The 15,282-nt window shown below is 39.5% G+C and overlaps 1 protein-coding gene across 1 annotated transcript in view; it reads right to left on the reverse strand.

Moving 5' to 3' along the window:
• The window catches only part of LOC110465164, a 161,151-nt gene that overhangs the window by 11,418 nt on the left and 134,451 nt on the right, over nucleotides 1–15,282 (reverse strand). Inside the window, exons 104-108 of the mRNA XM_021520809.1 lie at nucleotides 7,146–14,990; nucleotides 5,311–6,359; nucleotides 4,358–4,458; nucleotides 3,545–3,556; nucleotides 1,009–1,222 (exon numbers count right to left, since the gene is read on the reverse strand). Of these exons, the coding sequence (XP_021376484.1) occupies nucleotides 1,009–1,222; nucleotides 3,545–3,556; nucleotides 4,358–4,458; nucleotides 5,311–6,359; nucleotides 7,146–14,990 (9,221 nt within the window). The remainder of the gene's footprint in view (nucleotides 1–1,008; nucleotides 1,223–3,544; nucleotides 3,557–4,357; nucleotides 4,459–5,310; nucleotides 6,360–7,145; nucleotides 14,991–15,282) is intronic.

Here is a 15,282-nt window from a genome sequence, read left to right on the forward strand (position 1 = left end):
AAGGTACTTTATTGAGAAGTTATTTCAAAGGTTGCTACACAAAATTGAAAGCCCTTCACCACGACAAGCTAATCACTCTTGGTTATCCAAAAGAATGATCTTATTTTTTTTAACAAATTTGACCTCTCTGGCCATGACAGTGGGTCAAGGTAACTTATTTGAACAAACTACCCTTCATCAGAGCATGCAACTGGACAAATATAATGTTTAAGCCTTAGCTATTGTAATGAGCCAATAATTAATGCAATGACTCATTTACTAAACAACTTAATTGCTCATTTGTGACCTCATGTCCTTGCAACTCATTCACTTTATGACCCACAAACTTACTCTCTGATCTTATTACACACTTACCTTATGTCTTTCTAACCTAATGACTCATTAATCTAACAACCCATTACCATCTTGACTCACTAACTATGTGACCCACTAACTCAAGGACATCCTTTTGAATGACTCAATAACCCAATGGCTCGCTTAACAACTCACTTTTTTATGATTCACAAACCTAATGACTCACTTACCTTGTGACTCGCTAACTTAACAACTCACTTGTTATGATTCACAAACCTAATTATTTACTAACCAGAAGACTAACTAACCTAACTAATCACTTACCTTCACACATTGACCTAATTACTCACTTACCTAGAGACCTGCTTACCTATTGACTAAGTAACTAAACAACTTTCTTTCCTATTGACCCGCTAGCTGAACTGCTTGATAACCTATTGACTCAATACACAACTTGTTTTCTTAATGACTTACTAACTTAAAGACTCACTAACCTAGCAACTCCCTTACCTAATGACTAACTAACCAGAAGACTAACTTGCCTAACTAAAAACACTTACCTTAACACACATTAACCTTCTGACTCACTAACTAAATAACTAACTGATATATAATGCTTAACCTACCTAAAGACTCACAAACCTAATGGCAATGTGTTTTATGGGCATTGCGATCTGAAATTCCAAGGTTGAAAATTGTAACTGGATTATCTACCTGGAGAATGCAGTGGAAGTGAAGACACGATCACAGAAGGTGTTGTAATTGACCGACACAGCTCGTCGCCTCCTTCTGCGTTCAGTCCCCACCACATCATAGGACGACACATAGTAAGGTATTGGCGCTGTTGATTCCACAAGTTCCCCTCCTTGGAATGGATTGGGTAGGGATTCAAAGTAGAATGTGTTATCCTCATCGTAGGTCTTCAGTTCTGTTGTGAGAAAAAATATTTTAAAGTTAAATTGAAATCGTAAACTTCCCAATAATTCAATTTGTAGACAGTAGAAAATAAATATTGCATATCCATTCTTCAATACAAATACCCATGTTTCCTATGTGTGCTGTATATGAACATTCCCATTGTAAATTTGTTAGTGTGAACATATATTAATCAATATGAAGATATCTATTGCAAATTAGCTACATTATTGTCCTCAGACTGGGAATAAAGAAATCAATATCAAATTAAAACAAATATGTCTCATAATGTTCCTTTTTATATATATTACTGAAAAATATATTAAATTACAAATAATGAATTAAGAATCAAATATATTTCTAGCAACAATAAACTCAAATTGAACCTGTTGATAATGATTAATCACTTGTTCTGAAATTTCAATAATAGCTTTCTACCTTAATACAGACTACAAGGTAATCGATCATATAAAATATTAAGTCGATACTAATTTACATATTGTCTCAAATCATCTTATGACACAGAACTTCAATGAAAATATCAGGAAATAATGGAAGGAACATGTTTTAGTACGAAGAATTCAGGTTGAAGTATATCAGGAATGAAGTACACACAATGTATATAGGAACAAAGTATTTATAAATGTTATCAGGAACACAGTAATATGTTAATAGGAACAAAGTAATGATATATGTAAATAGGAACAAAGTAATGATATATGTAAATAGGAACAAAGTAATGATATATGTAAATAGGAACAAAGTATTGATATAAGGAACAAAGCAATGATAGAATTATGTAAATTAAAACAAAGTAATGATATATGTACATATTAATCTAGTACTATCTATAAGGTAAGCATTATAAAGGCTCTGCATTCGTAAAACCGTTTTCATGCTCAGACTCAAGTTATGTGCTCAAACTAACTTTATGGCAACTCGCTTAGGTCTTGTAACAGTTCAAATACAGGAACACTTAACATGGGAAGGGTGACAGGTACAAATCTCAAATCTGTACAGAACCTCAGTCTGAGCAGAATGGTAGATGGAGGCCAGATATGAAATTCAGTTTTATTAAAGATCCAAATTAAGAACAGTTAAAAACAGTCATATGACAAACAATAAAACAAGAAAAAGATATAAGGAATATTTAAAGGTACTCTATACTTGGTTAAATTCAAAGGTATTCACAGCCACCAAACATTCAAAGATTTACAGGCACAGATTTGATTTTTTTTAAGTTTTCAAAATATGTTAAATTTTAATTAAACAAATGTCACGTAACTTTTATTCCTTCTTCATTACATGTATTATTTAAAAAACAGTCACAAGAAAACAAAGCAATGACGTCAAACTAGCACCTAATAGTTAAATTATTTAAGCCACAAGCTCAATTTTAATCAAGAGACAATCACACAACACAATTCCGTCTTTGCGTATTGCAGAGTTATCTTCTCTTGTGAGCAGGTACTGATTGTTACGTCATTTGTTTGTGAGAGTTACGTCATCAATTTTTGAGAAAACGACGTAATTTTCTCACACAAACCAATGACGTAACATTCAATACCTGCAATACGCTAAGACGGAATATGAATCAGTCAAATGAAAGATAGATATTCTCATCGTAGTTCAAATTTCCGTACAAAGAGGCCCATTTGTTCAGAGTGTAATATCACATGATATACATTTTTCATTACAAACAATTTCAAAAGAACAGACTCATCAATGTTCCTATGTTATCTATCATATGAGGACACAATCCAGTCAGATACTTGTATACTATGACTTAAATGCAATTTTAAGACACGATAAGCTTGCACCTGTGAACACTGATGCAATTGAACCCAGTTGTGAGTAAGCTATACTATTTATGTCAACTGTACAAGTCGAACCCTGATGTAACATCGAACAATAAGTCTATGAGCAAGAGTCATATCCGCGAGTAGAATAAACTATAGGTTACATGCAGGAATCAGATCTCTAAGTAGAAAGAGGGAAAAGAATAAGGTCACATAAAGGAGTCAGATTTCTAAGTAGAAAGAGGCATAGAATTTGGTCACATATAGGAGTGGAATCTCTAAGTAGAAAGAGGCATTTAATTGGGTCCCAAGTAGGAGTCAGATCTCTAGGTAAAAGAAGGTATAGAATTAGGTCACAAATAGGAGTCAGATCTCTAGGTAAAAGAAGGTATAGAATTGGGTCCCAAGTAGGAGTCAGATCTCTAGGTAAAAGAAGGTATAGAATTAGGTCACAAATAGGAGTTAGTTTCTAATGTTACTATTAACGCTTAGGATTGTCACACATAGCAGTTAGTCATAGGTATACGTAAACCTACTTTGTCCCGAAACTGAAATAAAAAGATTAAAATCTTGTTTAATCATAAATCAAAATGAAATCCCGTGCTACACAGTGACGTACGTGTCCTTCTGTACCACAAACAATATCAAAAAGTGATGGCAGGAATTATGATGTTAATAAGTTTTCACTTGTATGATTATGCTGAAAGTGACATTGTAGGTAGGACAGTCTTATTTAGTCGTTCATATTTGTGCTATTATCATCATCAATGATTTTATTTGCAATTAACTTGCTTGTTCATCCATAAATACACTTAACTGTTGTCATTTCCTGAGATCAGCACTTAAAATTTTAATTTGAAAATATCATTAGTGGCTATGTAACACCAAAGGCCTAATTAATAACACGATTTGCTTGTATATGGAGTGTGTTGAGTCGTACTGATGTATTTTCTCTTTCATGTATATATCAAAAAACATTCCTATTTATAGACTGTTGATAATACTTAAGTTTATCATGTCAGAGGTCAGAAAACTCATTTTGGTACATGACAGCACCATTACTTTTTCTACTTTATCATACCAAATATGTAATTATTCGTGAAGCAGTGGTGGAGATATGCTCCCGAAACTTGGATGAATTGGCGGACAGATGAACGATCCCATTCCTATATACCCCGACTTAGTTTTAAGCATCCACCCAAGTATAAAAACAAACAGGTGATATTCTAAAAATTCAGTGTCATTGAAACTATAAACCAAAGTGAAATTAAAGTGATTTTAATTTAAATGTAATCAAAAAGAGTGATACCATAAAAAACATTATTTTACAGTGAGTGTGATAAATTTACCTGCTTCGTTGTTGAATCTCCAGAGAACTTCTAGATTGTCCTCGAGGAGAGGGTCGTATGCTCTGTTCCAGTGGGTGAGGATGCCCAGGGTAGAGAAATATCTGTCAAGCAGAAAATGTAACAAATATTCAACAGTCAATCACTACAATAAAATTACTGAGAGTTGACAGGCAACTACCGAAAAGATTATTTCCTGTTTAATTGGTAATTTTCTCTCTTTTCATAGGTTTTTAATGAAAGCCTTTTTATGGAGTTACAAAATTTTGAAATTATTCTCAGTGATGTTCCTGAAAAGAAAAAAACCCACATCCTAACCAGTCTCATGGATAAACACGTGCCCCCTGTGAGTGTAGAGCTGATAAGGCAATTTTGTCTAAGAGTGTACAATTCCGACTCGGAACTGAGCTTTACTTCCCTTAATAAAATTTCAGGGCTTTTGATGAATGATATTTATAATATATTTGTTTCTCATTGATCTACAACCGTACATAAAACAGCAATAGAATACAAACAAAATTAAAATTTTGTATATGTTTTTGATCTTTTTTGTTTTGTTAGTTTGTTTGGTTGTTGTTTTACATCCTATCAACACCTAGTCATTTTAAGGATGTGCCAGGTTTTGGTGGAGGAAGGAAAACTAGAGTACCTGGAGAAAAAACACTGACCTGCAGCCAGTACCCATGTAGGCCTCGAACCCACGACCCAGTTGTGGAAGGATTGTGATCGAAGACGGTCAGACGCCTTGACCACTGGGACACTGCGGCCTGCTTTAGGTTCAGCATTGAACAGTTTGATATATCTTATGAATATATTTTATCAAGATTATGTTATAGTCAGCTCTATAGTCCTCCTAGTTTTGTACATTTATTAGATGAGGTGGCCGATGGGATTTAGTTGGATACCAACAGCAGATGAGTCAACAGAATATTTCAATAGAAAACTAAATTACTTACGCATTCCAAATTCGCATTTCGTCTATACATCCAACAAAGTGTTCTCCAAATGGCTGTTCACTGCCTCCTTCAGAAGATGGCTGCCAGCGCCCGAGTACCATGGTACCATCATTGATGAAGGGAGTAACTCCACTGTACACCATGGTTTTATACTGTATCATGCCCAACGAGTTAAAAACATAGATAAACAGTCTCTTCCAGATCTTTCTGTTGTCTACAACCAAAGATATCTGGTTCCATTCGTCATCCTCCAGTTCCAACCCAGTATCATAAACATTGGTGCCATATCCCAAGACCAAAGTTCCCAGGTGTTTGATGGTAAATGTCTCATATTTGGTGAAAGACATGATTGTCCCGTAGCATTCTGGGGAGGCACAGGTCTTGATTAAGAATTCAAGAGTAATGAAACTTGAATTAAACACATTCAAGTTTTTGGCGATAACTGAGGAGTCATTGAAGCACACTGCGTTTCCTCCACCCATGTTTTCTCCACTGGAACATGCCCCGGCATCAGAAACTTCAAACACACAGTCTGTGTTGGTAGCCTGAGTGTTGCTCCCCATGGGATAAGCAGTAGTTGTTGGTGGCGTTGTTGTTGTCGTCGTCGCATATACAGCGGTCGTATTGCGTATTCCGCATGTCGTTGATTCTTGACAGCCATCACAATCTCCACAAATACCCCGCTCTATGGCATTACAACAATAGTTCTCATCAATTTTGATCATTGTCAGAATGTTGTTTTTGCGTGGCATCACAATCATTCGGAAACCTACGTCGTCCAGTCGGAGGACATATTTTCGACTTTTTGGATTTCTTATCCGGAGATTGCAGGCTCCGTTGTTGACAAACATATCCTTTTTATTATTTTTTGATACCTCTGCCTTTTCTTGGTTGATATAAATGGAATTCCAAAGCTCGCTATCAGTCTCTGCTACGACTGCTGTGGTGTTGATTAGGAATACTACAGTCGTGTTGTGGACTTTTAGTGCAACTTTCTCTGTACGAATTCGGAGAAGTCCTCTAGCATTCTTAAATACTGAATAGAAGGCCTGAAACAAAGGTATTGCAAGGTTTTGTTAGCATGGTTTTATACACTGAGCTACAGCTAGAATTTGTTTGAAATTGTAAAAGTCTGTCCTCGAAGATGTGAGAAGCAGGAAACAACATTTATAGTTACTATTGTGAACATTTAATTAATGAAGTTATTGTTGTGTACAATTTATTATTGTGTAACACGATTGTACACAAGTATCTTCTGTATACAAATATCAATAATACATCATCACTTATACATAAAATTTGCTCTGAACAAACAAAAAGTGATCCGAAATTTGGCCCTTTTTTGTTACTAAGGCATTGGAGTAAATGTTTGGAAATTATTTTACAATACATCTGATTTTTATCGCCATTAACAAACAAAAATATGCTTCAGACGAAAAACATTTTGTCACAATTGAGAAGTGTCTTTATCTGGATGCCTTTAACCAAACTCTTCTAGTAAGAATTCTCTTGCAGCTTAATCAGCGAAGAATTGCATCAGTAATATCATTATGAAGTGCCAGAAAAAATGATCAGTTACATTTTGATTTAATTTCGATATTCTTCAGTAATTGCCGATGACAGAGGGTCTTTCCTGTAAGATTGAGCTTACCTAATGAATGAAGTTTGATTAACTGATTTTCAGTAATGAAGAAACTATGCTAAGTACAAGCATCGCACTCATGAAAAATATCACAATTCTGCCATACTAGTAAAATGTACATGGTATTCAATGGGAAACCATTGAGTATCCTCTATGTACGTTTCAGCTTGTGCGCCTGTACATTTATACTTACCACAACTCTCAGGTTGTCCATCACATAAAGGTCAGTAGCCCCTGTCGAGGTGATCTTGTTGTTGTAACCAGTAAAATTGAGGTATGCTCCTGCACCTTGAGTCATGCACACAGGGTCCCCTACAGGTATTGCAGGGATGAACGTGTCACAGTTATCCCCAGTGAGTCCTGTGGTACAGGTAGAACAGTCACTACTACCACTCCAGTGTTCCTCACAGCTACAACTTCCTGTTGTCTTGTCACAGATTCCGTGCTTGTTACAAGGTGTTGAGTATCCACCGGTGCATTCCTGGTCACAGGCGTCACCGTACGCACCCGGGGAACACACACACAGGTCAGTGGTATCATTGACATAGCCGAACTTACATTCTGTGGTACAAGAGGGACCCTTACCGAGAGGGAATTCTGCATCTGTGTTGGTATAAATCCCACAGAGCTGCTGTGCAGGTGGGTTCGCAAGGTTTTGCTTTATCTGACATAATTCAGACATGTCTAAAGTGCTGTCAAGTGTGGCAGAAATGTCGCCAGATGAATGGTAGTCATCCACGCATGACAGGAAGTGTGACTGTAAACTGTTGGTCATGGATGAACATGCCTGGGCCAAAGGACCTGACAGTATTAGGTTTTGACACATGTCGATGATGTCTTGTGTTGTGTTTTCTGTACTAACTACCTCCAGAGTTTTAGGGACAGAGCTGATTAAGGTCGTATTTGATTCTACCCAATTTATTCCTTTTTCGCTGATATGGATATTAACATCATTGACAAAGTCTGTTGATATTTTTCCAGATCCTTCTGCAAACTCAAATCCTAGGACTAGGTTTTCTCTATATCTGTCTACCGGTGTCTGGAAATCAATGTACACCTCTGACGGTGATAATTCTTCATTGAACAAGTGCACACTATCAATAACTCCAGAAAATGTTCCAGTGGGTAGAGTTCCGGCGTCGCCCATAGTTGGCATCCAAGCACCTACTGCTAGAGAACCTTCCCGTGTTATGGCTCCTGGGGGTATGTCTAGGAAGACTTGCTTTGAAATATACTCAGTTCTGTCTTTGGGTGGATCAGTGTGTAAGTAGCTAAATAAAATCTTGCCCGTTGCATTATTGTAAACCACAGACACTTGACTGGGGACGTCTTCCTGGACTTTCACAGAAGTGTTGAATGATAGTCTTCCATACCGAATTACAAAAAAGCCATTAACTATGGTGATTGCAAATGTCTCCTCTTCACCATAAGAAATCAGCGTGCCGTTACTTCCAGCCTCGTTAACATTTGAAAGTGTTGTCTGAATCTCCATGCTCACATAATCTGATGTTCCAGTCTCTGGCCAGGAGTCATTAGAAAGTGGTTCTGTAGCAAGGAAGCCATCCTCACTAATCTCTACAGCAAAACCAGCACTTCCCATCCCATTGGCAAACAGCACGTCTGCAGAATCTACTTTAGATTCTTCAAAGTATTCAATAACTGCTTCTGATTTGAAATCAGTCAAACTTTTACTCGCTTTTGCTATACCAACATCCTTTACAACACATAAATGGTCTGTGGGGGAGCAGGCATGATTCCTGTCCTGACAGAATCCTACATAGCCAGTACTAGACTGACAATTTGTAGTTTCTACCTCCAAATTCAAGTTGATGTAACCGTTATTGGTTGTCACGCCAAGCTCAAGGTCCCCGGACGAAGATGTGATTTTGAGTTTGTTTGTAGCATCTCTCACTAGTGTGTAGCCTGTGGACCCGATCGGCTGTGCGGTGATGACCTCTGTAGGGTTTCCATTGATGGTTATATTGCCTGTCTGTGCAGGTGATATTTCTATGACATCAGAGCCGACTTTGATTGCAGTTTTACCAATGCAGGATGAGAAATCCTTACAGGATCCAGTGAGAGTTTGAATTTCAATGCTGGAGTCTTTGTAAAAAGTGAAGGAACCGTCCAGTTTGAATGGGACACTAGCTCCATCTAATGTAGAAAGATGTCCATTTCCTGATAAACTAGCGTAATTTTTGGTACCGGAGGTGAAGGAAGTGTCTTGAACACTTATTGCACAACTGTCTCCATAGAAACCTGTTTTACAGGAGGTACACTCAGATCCCATCCAGTTAAACTGACATGAACAAGCTCCAGTTGTTTGATTGCATTTACCTCTGTTGTTGCACGGCTCATCTGTTCCTCCCGGACATATTCCATCGCAATTAGCTCCGTAGTAACCGTCTTTACAAATACAAACTCCATTGTCATCAACACCTGTTGCACTTTCGCACATGATATCACAATTAGGTCCATACCACTTTTGGAAATTCTGTTCAGGGAAGTCATTACACAATGATTTTGCTGGCCAAGTACCAATACTTGGCGCACATGTGTCTGCCATGAATACTATGGTATCAAGTATTGTTTCCTTCTTACCAGTTGAGGCCATGTCACTTCTACAAGTAAAGTAGAAGAAATCCAGAAAACCTGGGGAGTTATTTTCACATGGGGTAAATGCTGGTGCATACACAGCGTCATGGCAAGCTGTGTCTATTTCAGCCTGGATCGTACTGTTGGAATTTATGTGAGATGACTGGACTGTAAGATCTGGCAGATCTAGACTTGATATCTGTCTCACAGGAGGGTTGATCGATATGTCAGAATCCGTCATGATAAAGTTTATTTCTCCAACATTGTCTTTTACGTATTTACCCTCAACCTCGTCAAAGTTTATGTGGGTTACTAACGAAGGAGCGGGATCAGGAACACGAGACAGGGCTGTATCGAGTATCTCATTAAAAGATAATGGTTTGTTGTCAATCCTCAGCTCATCCACTTCCCCAGTATAGTATTGGCTCTCACTTTCTAACTTGGCCAGATTTGTCGATGTAGGTTGTCCTAAGCTAATGTAACCACCAGCCTGGAAGACTTCCTCATTCGTGTTGAAGAATGATTTCTGTTCCACATTTGAAGCTGTTGCTTTGTAAAAGTCAACCTTTTTAGATGACGATTCAAATGCGATGGAAATACTTTGCCATTCATCAAGTGAGACGGAAATCCCAGTGTCATACACTTCATCACCCATACGTACTTTATAAATGCCCTCATCCATGAACACAGACACTGGGGCCTTGTTTTCCATAACAATCACAGTTCCATTTCCTACATGGGGACGAATGGAAAGTCCAACTGTAAAATCCTTTTCACGATCAATGACATCATGTATGAATCGGCTTGTTAAGACAGAGTTGTTGAAGTACAAGCTGTTTCCTGCAGTGGGTGTTGTCTGCTGATATCCTTGGGATGAGGAGGACGAGGAACTACTGGTGGGCAAGACAGTAAAAGAGCTCTCAGATGCGTTGACAGCCCAGCCTGCATCGTAGGTTTGTGTTAGCTGGCCACTATTGATTCCTCCTGCAATGTATGTCTGAGTCTCGATAAGGGTATTGTCCATAGTGACCACAGCACTTAAATGTTGGTCAACTTGTCTTACATGAATGCTGGTAAAATTTCCAGTAATGCTCTCAATTACATACTCGTTTTGGGAAACTTCGGTGATTCGGACATCTGTGTGTATGCTGGTTTCATTCGAAGCAAATGAATGACTCTGTCCATTGATCCAAACCTTGATGTCATCAGTGGACGACACACCTGCCTGCAGCACTACTTTAGTGTTGGTGAATTCCGCCGAAACTGCGTCTACACATACAGATTCCTTCTGGCAGTAGACTGTGCGTATGGCGATGTCAGGAGTATTGGAGTTACCACCCTTTGTAACATAGTTTTCTCCAACTTTGTCAAAATTAAACTTGTTATTTTGGAATGTTTTCACGTGACCTTGATCCGACATTGCAAAGGTGGACCTTCCGGGGATGACGGTAGGTGATTGGGTGGTAGTGGCTCCCGGGACTGTAGTGGTAGGGGCCGCCGGAGTGGTTGTTGGAGTCGGCGGAATTACCATGATATCACAATGTGTACCTGTCCATTCAGGTAGACAAGAAGCACAGCCTGTGGTGTTGTCATGGGTAGGTTTACATGTGCAGGTACCGGTCAGTTTTTCACAATTACCATTGTTCGAGCATGGCGTTTCTACTCCTCCAGGGCACACGTTTTCACAGTATTCACCCCAGGACCCTTCACATACACACTCTCTGGTCAATGGATTGAAGTATCCAATCTTACATTGGTACCGACACAGGAACAGGTAGTGATCCGACGTCTTGTCCTCACATATTTCCTCCATAGCTGACTTGGCAGGGTTTAAGGTTTTGTCACAATAATCAGCATATGCTTGCACTACTGGAATGTAGCCTAGGGCACTTCCACTTTCCATCGTGTCACTGACACAAATGTCATAGAAATGTTCTTGCGTTTGTGTACCCAAGCTGGAACAAGACTTAACTATTGAGGACGTCATGTTTGCACAGGTTTCTTCTGCAGTTGTTCTGAAACTCGCTGGAAGGTCAGACGAGATATCATTGTCATCCTGATCACCATCATCGTCATCTGAAGGGAAATACACTGTGCTCCCAAGAAGAAACATTTTATGACCATTTTTGCTATCTATGGTCACACTTCCATCTCCTTCTCCCATTGTAAATTTGGCAGTCAGGTCTTGGTAACTGTCTTGAAAGGCATCGCTTACACTGTAAAGGGTCTCGTTAGTTTTGAGAGAGGTGTTGAAGGTCTTCAAATTATCCATTTCACCAATAAATGGCTCATTTTCTAACGATGTTGGGGGATCGTCACTCCAGCTTCCCATCTTTATAAATCCGTCGTTACTAAACACATCAGCTGTGCAGTTTTCGATGGTTTTAGTGTAGTTCAAAATGCCTTCTGTTATTACATCTAAACGGAGTGATTTTGTATCCTTATCATATGACAACGACAAATCATATGACTGATTGGTGTTGATGCTGCAGTCGGTGCTGATGACTTTCTCCCCCCAACGTATGACGACAAGAGAATTGTTCAGGTTAACAGACATCGTAGAATTACCTTTGTAACCAAGTATCATACCCTTGTCAGATTCTGTCTTGAATTCGACTTGCACAGTACCGCTGCCTCCGCTGCTGAAAGTGTCAGACATGGGGAGTGAAATGGCTCCAGATCCTTTTGTAATCATGCTGAAGCCTTTGGGTGCGACAGGTAGACTGAAACCATCTTGCTCGTAAACAAAGCCTGTTGATGATGTAGATGATATGGAAGTCATCACCTGGAAAGCATCAACCCCCTCCTGGGTAATAGCATTAAGAGCTAATGTGCCACTTGATGTTACAAAATCATTGCTGGTACTGCCGTCAAAATTGCCACATAAGCCTGATGTTTGAGAGGCATACGAAGACTTTTTCAAAGAAATTGTATTAGAAATGGAAGTGGTATCTTCTCTGAGGTAGATCAACCCGTTGGAGAAGTCAAATCGAAGGGTCTTTTTATCGTGCTTAACAACTTTGATAGATCCGGTGAAATCATACTCCTGGTCGAAACTGATTGCTGTTCCATTATGATAAAGGTTGAAGACACCTCCTTCCTTTAGTGGAGCCTGCATTGTGAAGTTTTCATTCTGTGACCCAATCCAGGTCTGCTTCACGCAGTAAGTTACAACACTTCCTCCGCACAAATCAACCTTAATGTATACATTCAAGGTGGTAGTCTCCAAAAGTTTCAGCTCTCCGGCTGCCTTCAGCTTGAATGCTTGTCCGTCAAACATGATGAAGTTTGACCTTCCAAACGTGTTGCACACTCCATCAGTAGCACTCCCAGGCAGGGTGGCTGACAAGACTGAACAGTCCAAGCCCTCAAACCCAGCCAAACACCTCTGACAGTTGTGAGCTGGGTCCAGGAATGGAGGACACTTGCACACGCCATCAGTAATGTTACATGTACCCCCTCCACATGTTTTATCTAAGAAGCTGGGGCATACTCCATCACATTGTTCTCCCCAGAATCCATCATGACACTGACAAGAACTGGTCACAGAGTCCCAAGTTCCAGATTCGCACTTCATATCACATGATGAGCCTCTCCACACGGGGAACTTGTCGACGGGGAATGAGTTACACATCGTTCTTCCAGGCCAGCTGACGTCAGTTATTTGCAGCTTACATAAAGTGCTTATTACTCTTATGTTTTTCAGAGGAGCTTCACTATCTGTCAATGATTCGAACAGGCAATTTTCCAAAAGTCCTCCAAGAACAGCATATCCAAGTTTTCCGACACACAATGACTCAAACTTACTAGAAATTTCATTACACAGGCTGCTTAGACCTGGGTCTACTGTATTGGTGTCAAGCTGGTCGTGCACGGATGTACTGGCACTTGTACATGATGTCATTGTGTAATTAACCCTGCTCCACTCAGGTGAAGAAAACTTATTAAAGAGCATATCATTGTGACCAATCACATCAGCAGATTCAAGTCCCTGGCCTTCATCAAATGTCCATCGGTTTGACAACATGGTTATTGTAGAGCACTCCAGTAGTTTGAAAGCAGTATTCCTAATTTCAAGAGAAGACAGTTGCTTTTTATACAACCTAACATCATCTATGTTTCCCTGCATAATCCATTTACCATACTGAACTGCAGACCAAGTATTTCCCAAGCGCAAAGTGCCACCATGTTCCATCGGAGTAGGATAGTTCTGATTATACACCGTGAAGTCGGTAGCCTGACTCAAATCTTCTTTAGTCAGATAGAGGGTCAGTCTCTTGGATGCATGGTTCCAAACTGAAGTGAAATGGTACCATGTATTGGCTTCAACCACGAGAGATGGGAATTCACGGTACTCATCGTTGTATTTTGTGTATAGATAGACAGCTCCATCTTTGACAAGTGCACAGAAATGATTGGTGAGAACATTTGACTCGTAAAACTCATAGGAGAAAAGTGTTTGGTATTCACTAGTGGTGGCTCTCAGACTGAACTTCATTTCTAGGGATACATCTTCTGTGAAAGAGTTCAAGTTTTCAACATAGATACTCATGCCATGAAGGCTGAGGCCGTTTCCTCCCCAGTTAGGAATAGGGGCCACATTAGATATATCCGAGTTGGATGATGAAACCTTAAATGATTCTACAAACTGCTCCTGCAGGGAAGTCTGCGTTACGGACCCTCCTGACAAGATTACTCCAGATGAAGTTTTGAAGTCATCAGTGTAGTTTCCATCACAGGAACTAGCCAGGCCTTGGGTACTACTGCAGGTACTTGAATCCAGCTCAACTGTAATAGCCGACAGCGAGAACGGGGCAATATCAATTGTGATATTAACCTCCAAATTATCAGAGCAGTCAATCTTGTAAATGGAACTTCTCGTACATGTGAGTGAGCCAACTGATAGCCCTGAGCCGATGCTCGTCTCCTCTCCATTCAGGTAGGTCTTGGTATCATCAATGTTTCCACTGCCTGCGACCACCACCAGTGTATCTGTCCCCACAGACACACTAGCCATCGATGTTGATAAAATGCCTAGTAGGCCAGGTGATGTTACAATATGAACACTCAGATCTTCACCGGTGGCAGTGAGTGTTCCTCCAGTTAGTACATACTCTCCCGGTTGTTGCATTGTCATCATGGATCCGTCAAAAGTCATGAGACCGCCACTGTCATAGAATACAGTTGAACTTGAGGTTGAGCTGGAGGTTGATCCTGCGACAACAGCGACACTGCAATCGTCCCCTGTCCACCCAGAGTGACATGTAGAACAGTTGGTACTGGCCTGGGCTCCACTCACACATACACATTCCCCAGTTGTTGCATTGCACTTCCCTTTACCAAAGCAACTGTTGCTTCCGCCACCTGGACATTCATGCTCACAGGATGCTCCCCAATAGCCTTCATCACATTTGCAATATCCAGTGGTATCAGTAAATATAGGCTGGAAAAAAACCAAGACAGAGAATCAGATTCCATGAAAAAAACTACATCTAAAAAAATATAAACAAAATATAACAAGATTTTAGACAATTAAAATCGGCAGATAAAGAATTCATAAACTTCACAATGTTTGCATCATATAGCTGAAAACTTGACTGGTGTTTCGGAGTGTGAAGAGTATGGATTTGCAACTTATATTACCTGTGTAGAATATGAATGTATAATGGATATTACCTGTAGAATATGAATGTATAACGGATATTACCTGTGTAGAGTATAAAAGCATGACTGAT

This window comes from Mizuhopecten yessoensis, unplaced genomic scaffold (assembly GCF_002113885.1).
Source record: "Mizuhopecten yessoensis strain PY_sf001 unplaced genomic scaffold, ASM211388v2 scaffold11059, whole genome shotgun sequence".
Lineage (NCBI taxonomy): Eukaryota > Metazoa > Mollusca > Bivalvia > Pectinida > Pectinidae > Mizuhopecten > Mizuhopecten yessoensis.